The 22,044-nt window shown below is 45.8% G+C and overlaps 1 protein-coding gene across 1 annotated transcript; it reads left to right on the top strand.

Annotated features, from left to right (window-relative positions):
* Positions 1–5,814: 5,814 nt before the first annotated feature.
* cavin2a (caveolae associated protein 2a) lies at positions 5,815–21,470 on the top strand. Its single transcript, XM_048978864.1, has 2 exons — positions 5,815–6,497; positions 18,712–21,470. The coding sequence occupies exons 1-2, from the start codon at positions 6,033–6,035 to the stop codon at positions 19,531–19,533; spliced, it is 1,287 nt and encodes a 428-aa protein (XP_048834821.1). The 5' UTR covers positions 5,815–6,032; the 3' UTR covers positions 19,534–21,470.
* Positions 21,471–22,044: the final 574 nt, after the last annotated feature.

Here is a 22,044-nt window from a genome sequence, read left to right on the forward strand (position 1 = left end):
CGTGTTGCCATCATGTGTGCCTGTGGAATTGCCTGACATCAGACTCCTTGCCTCGTGCTTTAGGCCTTCGAATGGCTTTGAAGGCATCAGTCAGACACAGAAATGTATGGAAAGTGGAGCTGGGCTAAGCTCAGACAGCAAAGTGCATCTATAAATGTGGCACGGAGGTCAGAATGATGGCCGCCCTGTTTTATTAGCGGGAGAGAAGCCTTGTTAGCACTGTCTTCCCAAGATTGTCCTCCTTAAACTGACACACTTGTGTGGCTCTTTAAAGTCATTAGTCATTGCATCTGAATTTCGTTTCAGTGTTGCAATTAATGTTTATATATTTCCAAAAGTCACATCCCATACTCTGAATTGTGCTATGGGCACTCTGCTGTCCTGGGTCATTCTCATGCATTCCCATACTGCAATTTTACATAAATTCCTTCCAAAAGGTGGTTTCCATGGGTATATTGCCGTTTCCAAGGTGGGAGGAAGAAATAAAATGTGCACAAGATGAGCTGGCTGTAATCGGAGGCATTCGTGGTTATAAAATAGAGCATTGTGAAAATGGCAGGCTGAGGACAATACCACCAATTTGGGCTGGCTGGGGGGGGGGATGAGATATTCTGAGAAGATAGCAAAAACATGATCTAATCAAAAAATGGATCACTGGTTTGAACAGGGATGCAGGCTCCATTATCAGAGAGAACATACACCTAAGCATTTCCTTTGACTGCTCTCCTCAGAAAGATCTCTAGATACCAAAACCAGCTATAAGCTGGAGGAGCTTGTGCAGAAACTATTAGCTGATCTGATTATGGATCTACAGTTTACATTAACTCATCACATCTCTGACAGTACTTACTTATGTCCAAACGGATTTCATTCCAAATCAAATTTTTAAAATATATGGTTAATTTTAGCATATACTGAGCCTTATTTAGTGTGGTGAATTAGGTCAATGTAGCGTGGAACAGATGTAGCGCAAGCTGTTTGCTAGCAGCTAAGTGGCCAAATATTTAACCAGCACTAATGTAAATAATATGTGTATGTATTATATGCAGCGCCTTTAAATAGCATTATGCTACATTTTCAGACAAGTAATATGCCCAGTATTTAAGTATAGACTAAAAACACACTATAGAGACTCACCCCCAGTTTGGCCTACAGTGTGAGGTGCAGAGCTGGGTAGGAATCAATGCCGTTGGCTTTGGATGAACTGAACTCTCAGTGCTGTCATTCTAGCTTCACACCCCCTTGTGGAATTGGAGTGCTGTCATTTCAGGGACCCCCCCCATGCCCGTGTTCCCACCTGCCTCTCCCTCCTACTTATGCTGCCATAGTTAGATCTGTCGGAGCTTCCATATTGTCCTCGCCCAACTGTTTACACTGCCTCTAGTCTCCCCTACTTTGGCTAATGCGCTTTTGTATCCTCTTGGGACGTGTCTTTTGGAGACTCAAAAAAAAAACAAGATTTCCTGCCTTCCCTGCTGTCTGCGACGCTCATTCTACCCGTGACATTCTTCTGGCTTGCCCTCCTGCCTGCCCTCCTGCCAGTGATTCTGCATTTACACATAACTTATTGGAGCGTATAAATCAGCACTGTTAATCTGATTTCTTCTGCTAATCCCTGGAGGTCAGGCTTCCCCTTTCAGTCTGGTTCATCTCAAGGTTTCTTCCTACTAAGATTTTCCTTGCTGTTATCGCCTCGTGCTTGCTCTCTGGGGTCATTGGTAATTCATAATGTAAAGCGCTTTAAGACAATGTAATGTGAAAATGCGCTATACAAATACAATTGAATTGAGTTGTTTCATGGTTAGCGTCACCTGTTTCTGGTGGGCTGGTTAACCTTTCATCTGCTTATGATTTATCGTGCCCCCATGCCGAATCTCCCATTCCTGACTGATCACACTCAGCTAGCTGCTCTTATTCCCATCTTCTTTAACTCTCAGTGACTTTCCCCTCACAAACTTATGTGGCCCAAGGATTTGCAGTATTACTGTCTTGCTTCTGTAAAACTAAGCATGCTGATTATTTTAATTTTCACTCATGTCTATTACCTATTTTTTCCCAAGTACGATTACCACATTTTTTGATATGCTGGCTGATACACTTCTGTTTGCCAGGTTAAACTCTCAGACCATAAATCCGGCACTATCAAAAACATCCTTGTTTCCGATATCGGCTGAACGACCATCATGTCCGCCAACCTCAACTTCTCTTAATATTGACAGTTTGCTTAAGCTATTATTGGAAATGGAACGACGACTTCAGAAAGAATGAGCAGATGATGTCTGAGCTGCACATTATTCTCCCACAGTCTGGCACCCTGAGGCTGAAAATCAGTGTGCAGGTGGCACTGGAGGACATCCAGAGGAATTGACATAGGACGTGTCGTCCTGCTGCCCCTTCCTGTCTCTTACGAATTTAAAAATATCTTTAAGATGATGGGTGTTTCTCAATACTAAGAACACAAAGATTGTACTTCTGGTCTTAGCAAGAGCGGTCTCGCTAATTTTCTTCCCACCAACGAACTTGGGCCGCGATGAATCATGCGATTGGTCGCATTTGGTGAGGATGCAGCCGACGTATCCCTGATGTTTGAGGCAGGACAAGAATGACATCCAGATATTTTTACCGTCCTCTGTATTTCGGTTCTTAGTATCGGAAGTGGTCTTTGGGAATGACAGATGACGAAAACGGTTTAATGAGAACACAAGGATGGTTAAGTATGTATATTGAGAAACACCCCATGATGTTTGTAGGAAAATGTCCCTAAACTGCAGTGTATGTACAGTATATCATATAACATACACAGTAGAATCTGACTTCCTCTAGTAGCTTCAGTGTTTGAATGTTTAATCAGCACCGATGTAGGATGGGCTCCCACTTTGAGTCTGGTTCACCCAAAGGTTTCTTCCTTTTAGGGAGGTTTCCCTTGCCACTGTCAACTTTGGCTTCCTCACTGGGGGCTTTGGGCAGGGATAATGAAAGGGGCTTTGAGATAATGCAATGTTGTGAAAATGCACTATACAAATAAATCTGAATGGAATTGAACTCAACTGAACTGAATCGAATTGAACCAGATCATGCATATTTAAACTAACTCAGATCAGATTGGATCTACCAATAAAATAAGTCAGGGCGACCATGAGATGATATAAGGAAACACTTCAGTAATTGCACTCTGTGGGATCTCTCCACCTACAGGTAAGTGTTCAGGTGAAATAAGTCCTTTAGACCTGAGGATATGAGTCCTCAGCAAACAGCAGGAAATAATACTGCACTTTCCTCGATTAGGGTGAAGTCATTTTCCTGTTTCTATACATTTGAAACTGTTCATTTACGACACTATATGAATACAGGTGTGATATTGCCAGTTTATTGCTAGGCGAGGTTTTCTGCAGTGACAAAACATCTGCTCAGTAAGTCAATAATGGCTGCTTCTCTAAAACTGGACAACACACCCACTCAAGTGTAAAGTGCAAAGTCTAGTGCAGTGAAGGTCTAGTGATACAGACCTAATATTAGAGCGCAAATGTCTATGCAGCTCAAGTGATTCTGATGTCAGACGCTGAGACTTCTTCCAACAGACGCTCATGAAGAGATGCAAGAAGATGAAAAATACATCCACCTGCTGGACCTGCTTATCCTATTCAGGGCAGGGTATGCTCAGATCCATGGGCAATTTGGTAACTCCTATTAACCTCAGCATCTTTTTGGACTTCGGGGGAAACCGGAGTACCCAGCCAAAACCCCACAACAACACAGGGAAAACATGTAAAGTCCACAAACACGGAGCCATGGCGGAGAAGTGATCCCTGGTCCTAGAGATGTGAGGCACCAGTGCTAAACACTGCACCACTGAACGATTAGAAATAATCCACCATCTAGGAGATCCAGTTCAATAAACAAACCTAGACTGAACCCTTAAAGCAGCCTCACTGAGTAAAATCAGCTTCTCTCTGCTGCACTGGACAGACAGCAATGAACCTAGACAATATGTTTCAAAGCAGCATCTTTGACCACTGTGTGAGTATAATGACACCTCTCTCATTCCAGAACTGAAACCTGAACAGATCTCCTCTGACTACACAGCAATAACCAGGAAAATAATGCATTAAGACAAATCTCAGTCAACTGAGGATTACCATGTAACATGTTGCACTTTCCCCACCTAGTAGTTAAACAAAACAGACTGTGCTCCACAAACTATAAATATCCTGCTATATAAATCCGAGCCGATGTAAAGGGCTCACATCAGCAATACATCAATAGTGAATGTTTACAGCACAAGCCTCTACAACACAACACTGAAGAGATATAATCCTTACATTTCCTGTTGTGCTCTGCACTCTCTCTATTCACTTGGGATATGCTTCTACACTGATTAGCCAACACTTCCAACCAAAACAATGTGTAAGTTATGCAGCCGGACATTTTCCAGGATCAGTTTCAGGTAATCCTCACCTGACACTCATTTCTCTGGTTGTGACTATGTGATCCGCACTGTTTTCAGCTGGCACATGTAAGCGTGTTCCTGCTGGTGTCTGTGCCTGTACACGGCAGAATGCCTGGGCATGTAATCGCATGCTACTCTTTGCTGGAACGCGCCACAGCCACTAGGCACAAAGCGCCAGGTGTCTTTTTACTCAGAGCTGCTGGTCTAACAGGTCAGGAAGTTGGATTTGTTTACTAGCTATCCTCAGACCTGGGCATTCCTTTCGATGCCAATAGCCACCAATGACGCTGTCTTGCAGTTAAGTGTTTTGCTGAAAAATTCAGAATATTTGTTTTTACTGATTAGCTTTTGTGTTGTGATGGGTTGGTTCCCCATCCTGGGTTGTTCCATGCCTTCCGCTCATACCCTTCAGGATAGGCCTCAGACCCCCACGACCCTGCATTGGATAAGCAGGTACCGATAACTAATGGATGGATGTTTGATATTTATATTACAGTAGTTTAACTTTCTTGGCTTTCATTTTTTTAACTGCCATGATTTCATGCTACGATTATTGCACCTCATGACCAGTAGAGGGTGCTTGCTCGCTGTTGAGTGCAACACCTTGTCTCTGCTATGCTGCCCTCTCTGCCTTCCTTCCCTAACCCACCTAGCCCCACATAGAGACTTGTTTTCATATAGCCGCTGTTCACTTTTGAAGCTGATCCACCTTCCCTGTGACTCACCATTTCTTTTACGCATCTTTTTCCATAGATCTTTATTCACACGAACAGAGTTGCTAGCTGAAGGCGCATGCATGCGCTCACATGCAGGCTGGCATGCCAGCTCGCATGCAGGTTCACACGCAGGCCCAAACGCAGGCACAATGCACAAAAGCAACCAGACTTTGACAGGTACACATATTCACAGACTGTTACTCACAATGCACGAGAACAAAGTGACATTTTCGGATCACTTACATAGACACGCATTCCTAATCACACTGAAAGAGACACAATGCAAGCACACATGCAAACACACACACACACACACACACACAGTTCAGGAGAAGTCTTTTACTCGGGGGGTGGGGGGTGTGGCTTGGCCATCAGAGCAGGTTTCCTCCAGGCTCAGGTGACTTGATGTTGAGACACATAGTGCACTCAAGCACACATATCCATACAAGCATGTTTCTGATTATACATACATACGTTAATGTCGAGATGCCTGCAACACACGTGCACAAACACGTCTCATATGGACACACTGGGCATGCATACACTGCACAAACACCCGCACACGCACGCTCCAAGAGTAAACTTTCTCGGTGCTGGGCAACCTCGGAGTGAGGCTCCTCCCCTGTGGGTGTGGAGGTTTTTAATCTAGGCAGTAGGAATGTGCTTCAGTGTAGCTGCCTGCACTGCCAGGAAGGGAGCGAACGATATAGTTCTGTCTGTCCAGAGCCGGGGAGGAAATCTTCCTGGGTCGACCAACCGATACGTTTCGGGCTCCGGAGCAACAGAAACCAGGTCTTCATCCACCGATTCAAATCCCGGAGCTCCAGATCTGAGGAAGTGAGCGTGATCACCAAGGCACAAGCTTCAGGATGGGTGAGGATGCAGTGCAGGCGGAGAGGAGCAGCGTCGTGGGTCCCGAGAGTAACGACCTGCTGGTTCCCAGTCCCAGCCCCGCAAACAGTATCTCGCCGCTGTCCCCGCTGTCCCCAGGAGTGGACGGCGGGCAGGCCAGTGCCATCACGGTGCTAACTCTGCTGGACAAACTGGTTCATATGTTGGACACGGTCCAGGAGAACCAGCGCAAGATGGAACAGCGGCAGGTCGAGATTGAGGGCGCAGTGCGCGACATCCAGAGCGACGTGACCAAGCTCTCCAAGAGCCACTCCTCCACCTCCAACTCGGTCAGCAAGCTGTTGGAGAAGTCGCGCAAAATGAGCCTGAACCTCAAGGAGGTGAAGGAGAAGATCGATAAGCAGGCTGTGCAAGTGAAGAAACTGGAAGGCAATCATGCCCACTTGCTCAAGAGGGATAACTTCAAGGTCCTCATCTTCCAGGTGAGAGGATCTTCTGCGCAGCCTTGGCTGCCAGTGTCGGGCAGGTCATCAGAGGGGGACAGTGACCCAAGGAAAATCTTTGTTTTCCTTTTGGAACATTGTGGATGCAGTGTTCCTGTCTTAATACATGCTTACTGACACACTTCCTCAACCGGTTGACCCTTCTCTCTGCACTGTGGGTGTGGTTGCACACCTGTTCCTTTGGTCTAGGATGCCGTAAGGAGGGGGGAGGGGGGAGGAGGGGGGAGGGAAAGTCATTGCATTTTATGAGACCAGGTTCTCCACCGCCTCACACTCCACCCACAGGCTTTGCGTCTCCGGCAGCCTTTAATCTTATTCTCACCCACCTGCTAACTGAACGGTAGAGCTCAAGCTGTTGTTTTTCAGGTATTCTCTGCAGTGATAGGGAGCAGGATAAACAGGACGGTGCTCCAGGGCAGCATAGCTGGTAAGCCTGCAATAAGCTAGCAAGTAGTACGACGTCCCAAGTTTTTGAGATCTCTAACTGAGACAAGGAAGCACCCAGAGGCACTATTGACAAATGGAGCAACCAGCGGAGTCAAGAAATTTGAAAATATGCCTGAATTTTTACTCATATATTTCTCCAATCTATTAGGCTATTTCCATTAGACCAGCAGTATCTTCTCCCAGTATCAGAGACCCATTGAACATGAATGTGGGCATGATACTGCAGACCATACCGAGAATGCTCTCAAAATACTGTTTATCAAGTCCTGCTCATTTGAGTACAATAATAATGGAGAGTCAATTCCTCCAGAGGGTTTGCGTGGTCCTGCATTGCCTTTGATTCTATGACAGACCAAGCTTTTGGTCTCATTCCCAAACTCCTGCTGAGTGTCATCAGGCTCTCCCAAAGAGCATGAGAGCAGTCTGGGCTGTAGTCTTGCATAATTTACAGGCAAGGCGGTGCCTGAACAAGATGAATCTGCAGATTTTCCATATGTCATAATTAGAGCCGAAGATGCCTGGGCTTGGAAGTGGGCTGTTGTTTCTGTGCAGGGTTCCCATCACAGGGGTCCCATCACAGGGGTCCCATGCCTCATTGTATCCTCTATTGTGTGTCGGGCTAGACGATAACCCTGACTCTGCCTGACTGAGCCGAGAGCTTTAACTGTAAGCCCTTGTCATTATTCTGTGGCAACTATAGATTATTTGCTTAGCAAACATTTTCATCCTAGTGATTCAAGCTCTCGCTCTTTCAGCCGCTAATCAGCTCCCTCTCTGCACACTTCCCCGTGACTCATTAGCGATACACATTAGCGTGTTGTGTTAGATCCTACACTAGGCACCTGGGGCGGTTCTAGGGTTGGGGAAAGTCTGGGGCTTAGCCCACAACCATGTCAGAGTTCAAGATTTAAATGTTTACAATTCTGTCCATTTGGTCTATAAAAAATACATTAGTTCAGTGCCCATTGTGGTGAAATTTGGTAAATAGTTGGCTCCAACATTAACCAGCTAGTTATCTGTCCGTAAGTTGATCCACCTGATAGCAAGTGATCAAACATTGCAGGACAGTTGCTAAGGGTTGTGCTTATACGATATGCTGTTTTGCACAAATTTTGGTTCTGGCAGTCTTCTCCCCCGTCTTGTTCCCAAACGAGATAAAGGGGCCCCTCCCTTCTTATGGATTAACTGCAACATAGTTAAATAGCTCGGTACTTACACTAACCAGGTTTAGTATAATGTCAACAAAAGTTTTACCTCTCATGTCCTAATAAGTATTAGAAAAATCTGAAGAAATCTGGGGACGTAGTTGGTGTGTGTGTGTCTATGTGTGTGGATTGCGTTTATATTACATGGTGGGGACCAAATGTCCCACACAATGTGATAAAACCTGTTTTTTTGACATTGTAGGCATCATTTTCCAGGTGCCCACAAAGATCTGTGAATGCAACCTAAAAAAAATGCCAAAAGTCTCGTATTTTGCTTGGTTACTTATGGTTAAGGTTAGAGCTGGGTGGGGGTTAAGGTCGTTATGTTGTGATTAGAGTTTTCCCCATAGAAATGAATGGAGAGTCCCCACAAAGATATAATTACAAAGCTGTGTGTGTGTGTGTGTGTGTGTACATTCGGTGAGAATCAAAATGAGACAGTAGAAGAGTAGCCCTGCAGAAGTATGGAACGGTGGGGGGTGGGGGGCTGGGGGCAGAGGATTACCAAGGAGCGGGGGAACTCTGAAAGTATGTGACAGCACTGCTGCCTCATGCCACGGTCCTACTGGTCCCACCACTCAAAATGTTTGGGGATTTAAAAAAAAATATGTGGGGCTTCAGCCCTGTAACCCAGTCCCAGGCACGCCCTCTGAAAAGTCACCCGGCGTGTCCTGCAGTGAGTCATCTCACCTGTGTTGTGCTCGCAGTGTTATGGCAACTGTCACAAGTGAAGGTGAAGCCCTGTTTTTATGATGGAGGTCTATTTTTCCAATGATCTGTGAGAAAGGAACACCTTACACTTAATGTGTTGCCCGCTGGTTGTGTCTTGGAGGGGGGGGGGTGTTTGTTTGGTCACGCTTCTCGGCGATGCAGCCCTGTCTGTTCTGTAAATTTGGAGGGGGGGGGGGGTAGTCTCATAGTCTCACGTGACGTGTCTGGGAGGTGCCTCTGTATCGCTGTAACCAGATATGCATTGTTATGTTTAGATAGAAGCCCTCAGGTTTACACTTGGCTCTGGTTCAGGCCTCTGATTGTGTGGATATAAATGAGGGTGAGAGTGGGATGAAACCCCTGGAGAGGGAATGCATTTAGAGTACTGGGTCCCCAGTGAAAGAGTGTCCCCACTCTATGGTGTGCATGCATAGAGCCTGCAGGCTAGGTCCTGGTGCACTCCGGTGTGGTGCGGTCCAGTGCGGCCCAGTGCGGTCCGGTCTCACCCATGCCGTCGCCTTGGATCAGAGCCGCACTGGTGTCTCCTTGCCGCTAAAGTTCCCCGGGTCCCCTGGAGAGTTACTCTGCATAATATGGCTTCCTGAGCTCTGCAGCTAAACGGAAACCAAGTGCAGGTCCTAGAAGTGGCCACATTCCTGTCAGCTCGTTAAAATGTCTGCCTTTTCTTTACCTGGGATTAACTCTTTGAAGATCCCACCCCAGGTAACACAGCAGCGGAATAGATGGAATGGGGCGAGAAAAACAAAAAAATCGAAGGCCAGTTGCTAAGGGTTGCGCTCATACGATGTGCTGGCAGCCTTCTCCCCCCGTCCTGTTCACAAACGAGATAAAGCCGCCCTTTCCTTCTAATGCAACACCAGCTTCTGCCATTAATCTGGGCCTCATCGGTCATTCCTGCCCCCTGACTGTAGAGCATTGCAAAATTTACACGGGCAAAGCCTCAGTGCCGGCTAACAGCGACACGCGACTAAGAGCGACCTCTGCTTGGAATGTTTCGAGATTCCTTTCAGCAGTCAATAAGTCCCAGAATGCCACAGGCTAGGGTGAACGGAGAGAGATAAATGGCCCTTGAACCCTTGAGAATGTGGCCTGCCCCATTCCTCCGGGGGTAGGTAAATATCGGAGAAGCCCGGGAAACAGCCTCAAACAGACGACAGGATCCAGCACGCAAACTCGGGTTCACATGCAACCTGTCGCTTTGGGCACACCCACATGCACAAACCCACAGCCTCTACGACACGCGCATATGTTCGGACCTGTTCAAGTAAAATACCACTGTGTACTTGCTCTCAGACTCGGCAAGCCTAATCGAGTTTCTTCAGTGCGCTTCGGTGGTAAATCATCTTTTAAATGTGGAGTCTGCATGTTCTCCCCATGTCATAATGAGCTTTCCATTGGGCTCTCCGTTTTCCGCCCGCAGACCACTAAGGTGACCTGGAGTTGCCAAATTGTCCATAAATGTGAATGTGTGAGAATCGCGTGCCCTGCAATGGGTTTCCGCTCCCTCCTAGGTTATTTGTTGCTTTGCGGCCCTTGTTTATGGAAACCCCCCTATCCCAGAATAGGACAAGTGGTGTAGAAGATGAATGAATGAATATATCACAGTAGGGCTGTAGCCATCTATATTACCATACATGTCACTGTTGGCAATTCTGTGCTATAGTGAGAGCATCTGATATTCTGCCAGTGCTTCACGGTTTTTCTCTTTTCTTGTACGATACCTGCGAGGCTGGAGAGCCTTAGTGGAGGTGCCCGCTACTCAGTTTCAGCTGAAGTTCCAGGAAAGCATTTTTTTTTTACTAATGTGAAATTTTCCATCTCCAAAGGCTTCAGTCAGCCGTAGGCATGGCAGCTCGGGCTTCCTAATTGTCTTTCATTCGCAGCACGAGGTTTCCTGTCCTGTCATCTTTTTAGGATCTAAAAGAATTGTTCGATCTGGGTTCTGGACGTTCCTTTAGGTAAAATAAGGTGGAGTTCGTTGGTTTCTTTTGAAGACAACCCGTGGCTGAGCAATTACTTTGTCACTCGGAGGACGTATTCACTATGTCATGAGGTGAAACCCTGTTTTTCTCCCCTGAATTGATTAAAATAATGTCCTGTTCATAGGCTGCACCTTTCTGTTCAGCACATGGCATGCGGGATTAGTGGTGATTGCTGCCTTTGAATTTGACCTTTGGGTATAGAGTGATTTGCAGTGTATGGTCAGCCTGAAGGCTTAGTAGCTAGTCTGTGAATCATTAAAAGACAGTGGAGCAGAGCCCGCAGTGGATAAAGCAGATTACAGCCAGATGCCAGGTGGAGATGCACAGGTGTGTCTTTCCAATGAATCACCATATATCCATTATTTGAAATACATGGACAAAGAGGTGCAGGAAAGGAAATACAAAAAGCACCCTTTACCAATCGTAGCTTATGAAATTCTTACAGACACTCTGTCCCATGATCACACACCTTAGCTTGTACTAAACCACTCCCCGACATACACCTTGACAGAGAATTTAAGGGCCAGTTTTATTGTTTTTGGTGACAAAGGGCTTGAAAAATTGTTTTTTAAACTGTGTGATGTAGCAGCAAAAAAATATGTGACATGAGATATCTTTACTGCAAGAATATGGGAGTGTGAAATGAGGCAGTCTGCACTATGATGTATGGCAGTGTTTCTCAATCCGGTCCTCGGGGACCCACAGTCGGTCCATGTTTTTGCTCCCTCCCATCTCCTTGCCAGGCAGTTCACACTGGAAGCAAAAATGTGGACTGTCTGTGGGTCCCTGAGGCCCGGATTGTGAACCACTGCTATATGGGGTTAAACAGGGTGTTCTGTGCAGTGTGCAGTGCAGAAGAGAATGCAGTGCCTCAGAGGCAAAGGCAGCTGCCTGGGGCCCCATTGGCAGAAGGGGGCCCAGCAAAATGTACCGGGGAAAAGCCTCCACTGGTTGGATGAAATATACAGAAGGAGCAGAGATGGGTAATTCAGATCCAGAGAGTAAAATTCCAGATCAAGGTTTTGTTTCAACCAACCAGTTGAGTACTCTGAGCCTATGACTTCATACTTAACTGGTTGGTTGAAACAAATTCTTAGTGTGGACTTTTACTCTCTGGATCTGAATTACCCACCTCAGCTCCCCTCTGCAAGGGGGACCAAGGTGGTCGGCGAAATTATTTATGGCCACATGGCTACCAAGGTCGATCTGGCACTGAAGGTGGTGCAGCAGAGCACATGGGAACATGTCAAAGTTAAGGGACTTGAGAGAGAACAGGGGGTGTCGTTCCAGCAGTGTGTAGATTTTGGTATAAATCATGCAGGTACACGAAGGTCTGTAAACACTTTTTCACAGGAAAAGATGACCTCACAGAATCATGGGAAATCTAGTCAGGAAAATCACTGTAATTCCACCAGACATGTCAGTAAGGGTGATTATAACCTGGTTATTTCTATTCTGTATTGTACCACGGCATCATCCAAACATACATCCTGCTGCATTAAATACTAACTGCTAATGTTACAACAGGGCACAAAGGAATGGGCTTTCATCTGTCATGGAAACAAGCAACGCATATGCAAATGAACATTTTACAAGTCAAAGTTTATCAGGATGCAAGACGCTGGCATTGTTTACATACGCTGGTATGCGAGAGGATGAGCATTGCATTAGCAGAGGGAAATTCCCTCCATGAGACACAGAACATGGACTTTAACCGTGGAGACAAATCTTAAGGCTCCTGATCATGAAGACAGACCCCTTATTTTAATATAGGAGTAAAAGCTCCGTGTTACTGGTGCTGTGAATGTATTCCTGAACCTTATAACAGCCACCTGACAGCCATCCTGCTTTTTCACCCATTAACCCATTAAAACAATAAGCTTTATAAAGAATCCAAATGCTGGTGTGTGATAAGTATCCAGGACTATTTCTCCCAGAGCGCCAAACCAATCAACACAAAGGCAAGGTCCACTGCGTCAATAAAATTTGCCAACTGGAGGAGCCAACTGGATGATTTGCCGGGGGTCGAGGAGACCCAACCATAAAACTTGCTGACGAGACAGGGGATCGATTACACAGACTATATTTAACTGTATTTGGGTTTGAATGCAGACTGGAATCAGCCCCAGTTGGTGACCACTGCTCCAGGAGGATAGCGTCTCTGCTAATGGGCATCACTCAGGGTTGGGAGCATGTTCTCACCACACAGGAAGCGGGGAACAAGAGTGTATAGTTAGGGAGACTGAGATAAACACCGAGCAGCAACACTGCCCCCTTATCAGGGCAGCTGTATTCCGCCTGACAGGGTCCTTTCTCTGTGTTTTCATATCAGAAAGGAAATGAAGGACATGTTAACGTGGTTGAATTGAGCTGGATGACACAGAGTTTCCTTCTCCCAGTCGAATAACAAAGTTATTTGTTTTCACTTTCAGTAGTTTTTCACAGCCGCCCTTTAACAAGCAAGGAATCAAACTAATTTGTGAATTTATTTCAAGACACTAATTTGGAGTTGTATAAAAGCGAAATCTCCTGATCAGCTTCTGCATTTTAAGCCTAACTACCTCACACCATTTAGAAGCGCAACTGGTTAATAGTGTGCAGGCAGAATATGTTTGTGTTTGCACATCCGCCCTTCCACTAGCCACTCTGCATTGAGGAAACGGCGTCACATCACTGTTTATCACTGTTTACCAGCATGAGAGGCTTTTGGGAAAATTACAGAAAATGATGACTTTCATGCTAGCAGGACTGGGTGTCCCTGTTGTGTAAGATGTTAGTGTGAAGCACAATATCAGTCATACTGACTGATCAAGCGATTACCACTCTAACCCTGTATAGATATCCACTGAGTGATCTTCCTATATGTAGCCTTTTCTGGGTCAGTACTTTCATATCGCTCCCGTGTTCAAAGAGAATACACTACAAAATGTTTAGAGGCTGATATTTTCACAAGGTGTACTGAAGTTATGAGACAGGAAACGTCTTCCAAATATCAGGTCAAATCATCAACGCTGTTTTGTATCTTTTTCTTTAAGATCTTGGGAGTCTTCTCCTGAGATGAGCTCATCCATACGTCTTACTTTATCTTATCTCGTACAAGACTTACTCCTGTTTTCTCTCAGTTTGTGAAGACAAACAGACCCCAATACCTGGCCTCGTACCCCCTTTCCAAGCCCCATTTTATCGTATGTTCTGATGACAAAAAAGTCGGCCCTTGTTTTCACTCCTCCCATATCTGTTTTCGTCCCACTTAAAGCCATTAATCCTTCCACCCATCATTCTGGCACATGGGTTACCTGCCATCCAGCCCAGAGCAAGTCTTGCAATTATATAAGATTTCTATCGAAAATTGAATCTCTTTTTGACATCAAAGGATGCTATTATAGCAATTACACACAATAAATTCAGACGAATATGAGATGTGTATACCATCATACTTTATTTTTAGTAAATGGATTTCAGTAGAACAGTAAAACTGCCAAGAAATGGCAAACTACTATTAACCAATTAAGTTAACAAATCAGTTAACTAGTCTGTGCTTGAAGAGAGAGTCAGTCCTGGTACCATCAGTTGACATTTGAATCCTGTGGACAGTGGACTGTTGTTATGAGTCCAGGTTATGAATGCAGCTCTTTGCTGCTCTGTCTATCACTAGCTATATGTAAATGAGTCAAGACTATATTACATGAATAAGTAACCTGGTCCACCGCAGAAGATAAAGACTCATCAGCCCTGGAAAAGAGGGATCATGGTAAATAGGTATTTTGGGCAATTAGATCAGTTTTTATAACTCAAGCACTGCAGAGCTTAATGGGAAAATGGACAGACCAATGTTCTGGAGATGAAACCCATGATTCATGCGAAGTTTCCACCCCACTAATCCAATGAGCCTCCATCTTTGGGATTACAGTAACTCTCCGGTGTGGTGCATTGTGGGTCAGGCTGAGGGTCCGCCCACCACGATAAATGGCCATTCAGACTCTGAATATAATGCGCATTACCCACGAAGAGAGCTACAGCATCCTGGGGAACTATAAGCTCGCTGATACGTGTCATTACACCCAGGAGACACTGCTGGTCACCTCAGTGCACCTCCACTGACCATCAAAGGTCCACACAGACATGTCTATAAAAATGTACAATTAAGCACCAGGTATGCAGGCTACGACTCCTAAATAGCCCTGAGAGTGGAGGCCTCTCTGATGGGTCCTCTTCAGTACCAGAGTATAAGGAAACCTTTCATTTGTTTATCGTTGCCCAGTCTTGGCAGGACTGAGCAGGCTTGCATTTTCCCACATAGATTCGTCCCCCAGGCCAATATGTTTGATTTGAACGTCTCCAGTGTTTACTGTACCAGGAGGTGCCGGTAACGGTTATGGGGCCTCGCCGCGAAAGCCAGCCCATCCCGCGGCACGCGATGCGTCACGGGGTCAACAGCTGGACTTTCTCCTTGAGAACATACACCTCTGACAGGTCTGGGTGCCGACTCACATCAAAGTTCACGTGGAATCAGAGCCGGGTTTACAAAGGTGCCTACTGGGGCATAGCATGCTGAAATTAATAATGTTGCCCCTCAGGTGGGAGTCAATCAGTCTATGACTGTAATGTGCTTACAGGGATCACGACCCCTCACTAATTTCACCTGCACCCTCAGTAATTTAGTTCTGGACCTGGTACCGGTGGTCCCTCTCACCAAGTCACCATGTGAGGGTTACACTGGTTATACGCTACCAGTCGAGTCTTTGCACACACTGAGATTTCCTACTTTTGCATGTTACTCACTTAACATTTGCCAAAAATACACTCTATCAAATGAATTAGCATATTCATCTGAGTACCTTTATTAGCAAGAAAACGTCACATCTCTGATTCACCAAAGTAACCTCCTCTAGCAGTTATTACAGCAGGGAAAATTCTAACCTTTTTTTCTACAAGGGACATTAAATCCTGCTCTGTTTCGGGGGATGAAACAGTTAAATAGTGCATTTAAAGTTAAGGGACAGCCTAGAGTTTGACTATGTTATCGCCACAGAATCAGTTCATAGGGTGTCAGACATGCACTGTTACATACTCTTCCCATGTTATAAAAGAAACTTGTTTTATTTCACTTATATTTTCAATTAATGCTTAGCAAGATTTCAAAATCTGCAGTTTATAAAATGATAAAAACCTGTGGTGTGAAAATCCTTTGACTGGTAGCATAGCTGCACCCATTATGTGTGTGGTAGTCATATACTGAGCAGGTGTATGGGCAGGACTGACAACACTAGGGCTTCCCCATCCCCAGTGCCACTGGGCCCGGAACACTGGGGGCTTTGCGGACAAGTTGGTCAGTTTCCAGAAAATAAACTATGCGGCTAAAATTTTTTATGGCCTCTCACGTCCGCTTGTTCTGTTCACATCTGAAAACATGTACATGGCTAAAGGAACAAAATCGCTGACTAATTCGCTGGTGCCCCCCACCACCTCCCACCGTTCTACTACAACATGAACCAATCCACTGACATCAAAGGGTTGGGAAGCCTTAATCTACACAATGAAAGTCCTGCAGGAATCAGAGCAGCCCGATAGCAATCAGTTGTAAGGATTACAAGGTAGCTACAGTCCTCGATGTCGCGCTCAGAGACGCAGACGACTCCTTTGCTGCTTATGTAGCCAATGGAAGCCAGATGCAGCTTCTCCGCTTCTACTGATTCGCTAAAAGCTGGAATGATGCCATTTCCCCTGCAGCAGGGAGGTGGGGGTCACTGGTTACCTTTAAGCTCTGGAGAAAGCACTCCCTGCCAAATAAACCCCTGTCTCCAGGCTCTAATAACGATGTCTAGGCTGGGTGATGACTGATCCAAAGAGCAGTTAAATGCAGGGAACAAAGACTTGCCACTGCTAGGGATCTGCTGACAGGAAGCCTGAGAGCTGCTATTGAAATTCAACGCCGTTGCCGTTCCCATTGTTACTTTTGTCTCAGTCCCTGTGAGGGCATGTATGGTGACTTCCTGCCCCACTAGCTAATCCACTCTCGAAAGCAGCCCAGCTCTGCCCCGACTCATCCACCTGTCACATGATCCGCTCGGCCTATAAACACGCATCTGTGGAACTGCCCCGCTCGCTAATCTCATTTGTCCCATTAGACCAAAAAATCATGACCTGCCACCTGTCGAGCTCAGAGCCCCTTGCCTCTCCTTGACCGCATGCCTGCTCGGGTCAGTCTCCGGTGTTCTCCCCATCCCCTGTGGTCAATCCAAAAGAACATTCCCTCACGCACCCACATCCTGGACCGCTCTCCTGGAGCATTGGGGTTCAGCATCGCGAAGTGTGGCTGAACATAAATTAGTTAAGGCGTGAGACAGTTCTGCATTCTTCCAAGTAATGGAGCTTCACTGCCAGACCTAAATATCTCCCTCTGCATGAGTGGGGCCCCTGCCCCTGTACAGTGCAGACTCCGTGGGCTACCCTTTGCTCATGGGAGTTTTACTTACATAAAAATGTTCTGAGGGCAGAAGGGAAAAATCATTGGTTCAAGGAGATAACCAATCACATTGTAGAGGAGGTGGATCCAAGTGACTAGAGAAGGTGGGAACAACCAATCAAATGTTTAGTCCCGCTCCTCTAATTGCTTGGACCCACCTCCTCTATAATCTGATTGGTTTTCTCTCTGAACCAATCCGTGTTCCTTCTGCCCCTCAGAACAATTTTGTGCACATAAAACTCCCATGAGCCTTGCACTTTGAGTGCAAGAAATGTGGAATACACAGCCACACAATCTTGCGCTAAGCCTGGGTCGCTTTGCACTCTCTGGGAACGTGTGCTCCCCTGTCGGACCATCATGCCAAGGCCTGCTGCAGCCTTGGGCAGACCGTTAACGAGAGGGAGCCAGCCTTACTTTCCCTGAGCCCCGCCTGATTCAGGCTCTTTTGTTCTGGGGGTGGGGTGGAGTGGGAGGGGGCAAAGCCTCATGTGGTGAGCGTGGCCCGAGGCTCACCGGGGCACCTTTTGTCCCCATGACGATCACACGCTACAGAGCTGCTCCCGCTAACAGCACAGAGAACTTCTCTGAATTCCCAACAGTTGAATAGGTTGATACGCACCTGTTATTTGGCAAAAAAACACACACAAATCACAACAGACTGTGCTGCTGTACCATGATTTACTGAGTAAAAACACTCAGCAAGCTAAGTGCCATAATGTACATTTACCTGAGGAAATATCTCTGAATACGTTGTGTTACCTGAAAGGTTTCACATTATTAGCCATACCCAAGTTATCATTAATACTTCAGTATGAGTAAATATTAGTTAATAAGTAAATATTATTGCTTGAATAAGTTTAACTATTTGACTAGAAAGACCGGCCCAAAAAAGTAACCCTGAGTAACCAACTGATTTAATTAATTTTTCATGTTGAAATAATGTTATGCAATTAAGAGCTTTTACCAGAGAAATAAATGAATGATGACGTAAGCCTACGACTAATATTACTGTTTCCTGTTACGTTTTGTGTAGCCAAGGAGTGCTTCCCTACATCCTTCATTTTATCCTGGGGTGTGGGTGCAGTTCAAATGGACATTTTTCTGTTATAAGTAAGGGCTCTCCATGTGAGGTACCACTGTGAAAAGTAACTCCCCAGCATTCACAAGGTTGCAACACCAGCGTCAATGACAGTCAGCTGCCTTCGGCTGTCATTCAAACGTTGTTAAAAACTAGGCTCCACTATAGCAGCTGAATATAGAAATGCAAAGGTTTCGTCTTTTTTTATCCGTAATGAGTAAAATTAGTTAGTACTTGTAACTAGCAGCACCTCTGGAGGTAACGACAATCTGCTGTGTTTCAGGAGGAACGAGAGATCCCCACAGAAGTGTTTGTGAAAGACTCCATGCGCCAACCCCACCCGGCGGAGGAGGAACCACCCGGCGTGAATGCTAACTGCACCCAAGAAGACGGAATGCAGACCATCAGCCTGTCCTCTGATGATGAGATGGTGCCTCATGAAGATGATGATGCTGAGGACGCCTTGGTCAACCAGGATGTGGCCAGTGAGCGTTCAGATTGGTCCCGTGCTGAGAAGATCAAACGCTCAAGCCTGAAGAAGGTGGATACGTTGAAGAGGGCCTTCTCACGGCAGACTATCGAGAAGAAGATGAACAAGATTGGCTCCAAGATTGTTTCCCCTGAGCAACGAGAGAAGCTGAAGAAAAGCTTCACTCCAAACCACCCCAAAAGCCCCAGCACCAAGAGCTCCTCCTTCAAAGTGTCTCCTCTGACCTTCAACGTCAAGAAGGTCCGGGATGGAGAGGGCTCACCCAAAGCCGTGCCAACAGCAGAGTCCACTGCAGAATCCGTCAGCAGCCCAGACACTGAACAGACCTTCAGCGAGGTGCACACAGAGCTGAATCCAGCATTGGAAGAAGCCCAAGGTGCCTGCTCATCCCAGGAGCACCCAGAGCTGGCCGTCCCATCTGCCTGCAGCCTAGAGAGCGAGCTGCCTGTCTTAGAAAATGGAGATGCCCACCCAGACCTGCCTGACGCGCTGCAGCAGCCAGAACAGGCTGAAGATGAAGAAGAAGGTGTGGAGAAGCAAGAGGAGATGTCCCCTGAGACAAAGAAGATTGAGGTGGAGGCAATGATCCAAGCCGCACCTGTGGCTGTGGAGTAACCGTCCCAGGGTGACCCTTCCCTCTCCTCCTGTCAAATATCTAGGCAGCCGCTCTTCCCTTGTACACATGTACACCCCAGGATGGATCCAAGGTGACTTTGCCCCCTTTCCAAAGCCTCATGCTCCATCGCCAACCCCCCCCCCCCCCCCCCCACTCTCACTCATTCTCTCTTTCTTTCTGTGTCATACACACACACTCACACGCCACAGTATTCCCACTGCTCCATTTTACACCCACATACCAGAAGCATCTCTGCACACCTCCGAGCTTTGATGCTCTACCAGATTCCCCAGGCTGTCCTGGCATCACTCACTACCGTTCCTCAGTCAACTGGCAGTGAACACGGGATTCTGGCACGGCCAGAGAGCGATTCGCACCTGGAGCTCCATGCTTCGGCCCTCGCCGCCTGCTGAGATGGGGAGAAAACAAGCTGCACCTTTTGCTCATTCCCGTCAAGACCTCTTACCCCAACCGTGCCATCCCATAACCCATGCCACTGCCTCCTTACGGCGGTTATTTACTGCATGATCTGCTTGCTTGTCTGCCATCGAAAACAGTAAGAGAGGAGTAGGACCCTGAAGCAAGGCCTAAACTGCCTGATTTGCAAATGCTATATTATAGGTGTCACTGTAATCAATCCCCATTGTCTCCATCTTTACTTTCTACTAAACAGTCTGCAAGCTGGAATTCAAAGACATGGGCTATATAAATCAAGCTGTGACTTGTGCTTGTTTGCATATTCTGCTTCTCTGAATGGCGGCAGGCAAACTGGTTAGACAGCCTCCGCATCAAACATAGCAATGGATGAACAGCGTAGTAAAGTTGCATACCACTTCCAAATCCCACACTCGCAGCTCCCTTGAGAAACAATACTGCCATTATCAAGCCATTATCTAGCAAGGTCTGAGTTACCTACTAAATCACTGGCTGAGTGCACAAAGTACAACAGAAACCAAAATCAATGACCTGAAAATTCAGTGGAATTTTTGGTTCCTAGCTGGTTTTTGAACGTGTGTGGCAGAACTACCGTATATTTAGAGGCTATTCTCATGACACGTGGACATATCCTGACAGACAGCTGCCAACAGACACCAGGGGAAAGAAAGTCTTTCTTTTCACGTAGATGTAGCTACTTTGTAATTGACACTTTGAGATTAATTCTCCAGTTTTCAAACAATTCAATTGTGTCCTCTGCCCCAGGGATGACACCTAACACACACAGACCCAGTCACACACACTTACCTGCAGACACACCCCATCGAACCTACAGCAAAGCCTTCCGTATAGCCTGCTTCAAACTGGGTGTACTGGTTCCTGCTAAGCCTCGGCGCCTGTTTGCTTGTGCTGTTTGTCTTTTATTTTCAGTTGCCAAATCCTTTTAATTCATAGCCGTTCTTACGTCGTTCACTTCCAGAAACACCTTAATTCTGCACGTTCATTTAAGAATTCAGTACACATTTCCCCAGGTAATAAATATCATGCAATACTTTTTTTTTACTGACAAGAGACTGCATATTCAGCAATGTATTACAATGAATGGTGATAAAATCATTTGTCCTTTTTAAAAAATTGAAATATTGAATTATTTTTTACTACTGACTATCATAGAGGGATTCTTTAAAATACCAGTCATTTTTGTGTCTTTGGTATAGGGTTAAATGAAATGTGGAATTTGGATGAAATTTTATTGAAAGTCTCTCCAGAATTCATTTTTTCTGCTTTCTAAATGCTGTCACTGAGATCTGAGATGTTACCTTATTGCCAGACGCTAACTAAGCCTGACACCAATTTATTCTTGTATGACAATATTTTATCAGAAATGGCATAACTCGTCTTTGAATGCTCGAACGCATATAGTCTTGTTTTGTGACGTGCCACGTCATCTCCCTGTATGCCTCTTGTCATCTCAAAGCAGCATAAATAATTCATTACACAATCTCCAGTCTCGTGATTATTGCTATGCTCCAGAGAAGATGACACTTCAAAACTAATTTTCTCCATCAGCAGCACAACAGTGTCATCAGGGAGGAAAATGAGGTCTGTATTGAGGCCATAGGGCACAGCCACCCATACAACACATGGCTGGGCTACATACTGGAGTGCAACTCTACTTTCACAGCAGCAGGATCATTTCAAAACCCCAATTCCCCTCTTGAAAACAAGCCGGGCCATTAACACCACTCAGAAGGCTGATAATGACAGTTTTGAAAGGTCTCGACGACCCACAGAAAATGTTTACTAATGCAGCTCACAGTAAAATAGCATGACCCTATAAACAAAGGAAATGCAAAACACCAGAGGTAATAATCAAATCAGACGCTACACGTATTGGAGGTAGAATTGAAAATGGGAGACACTCCGCGTAATATCAAGCTTAAGATTAAATCAGGGTAATAATTTACTCATGCTGTACTCACACTCTGAAGTGTTATAAAAACTGTTGTGTAGCCTCAGGTAAGTATTGGCAAATTGGTGACGAAAAATGAGAGAACATACCTGAAACCAGAAGA

The sequence above is a fragment of the Brienomyrus brachyistius genome, chromosome 16 (assembly GCF_023856365.1).
Source record: "Brienomyrus brachyistius isolate T26 chromosome 16, BBRACH_0.4, whole genome shotgun sequence".
Lineage (NCBI taxonomy): Eukaryota > Metazoa > Chordata > Actinopteri > Osteoglossiformes > Mormyridae > Brienomyrus > Brienomyrus brachyistius.

Bases quoted from the DNA above. Each gene is read 5' to 3' on its own strand.
- cavin2a (XM_048978864.1), top strand. From the start codon at position 6,033: ATGGGTGAGGATGCAGTGCAGGCGGAGAGGAGCAGCGTCGTGGGTCCC. The intron at 6,498-18,711 runs GTGAGAGGATCT...GCTGTGTTTCAG, and splicing joins TCAAGGTCCTCATCTTCCAG to GAGGAACGAGAGATCCCCAC.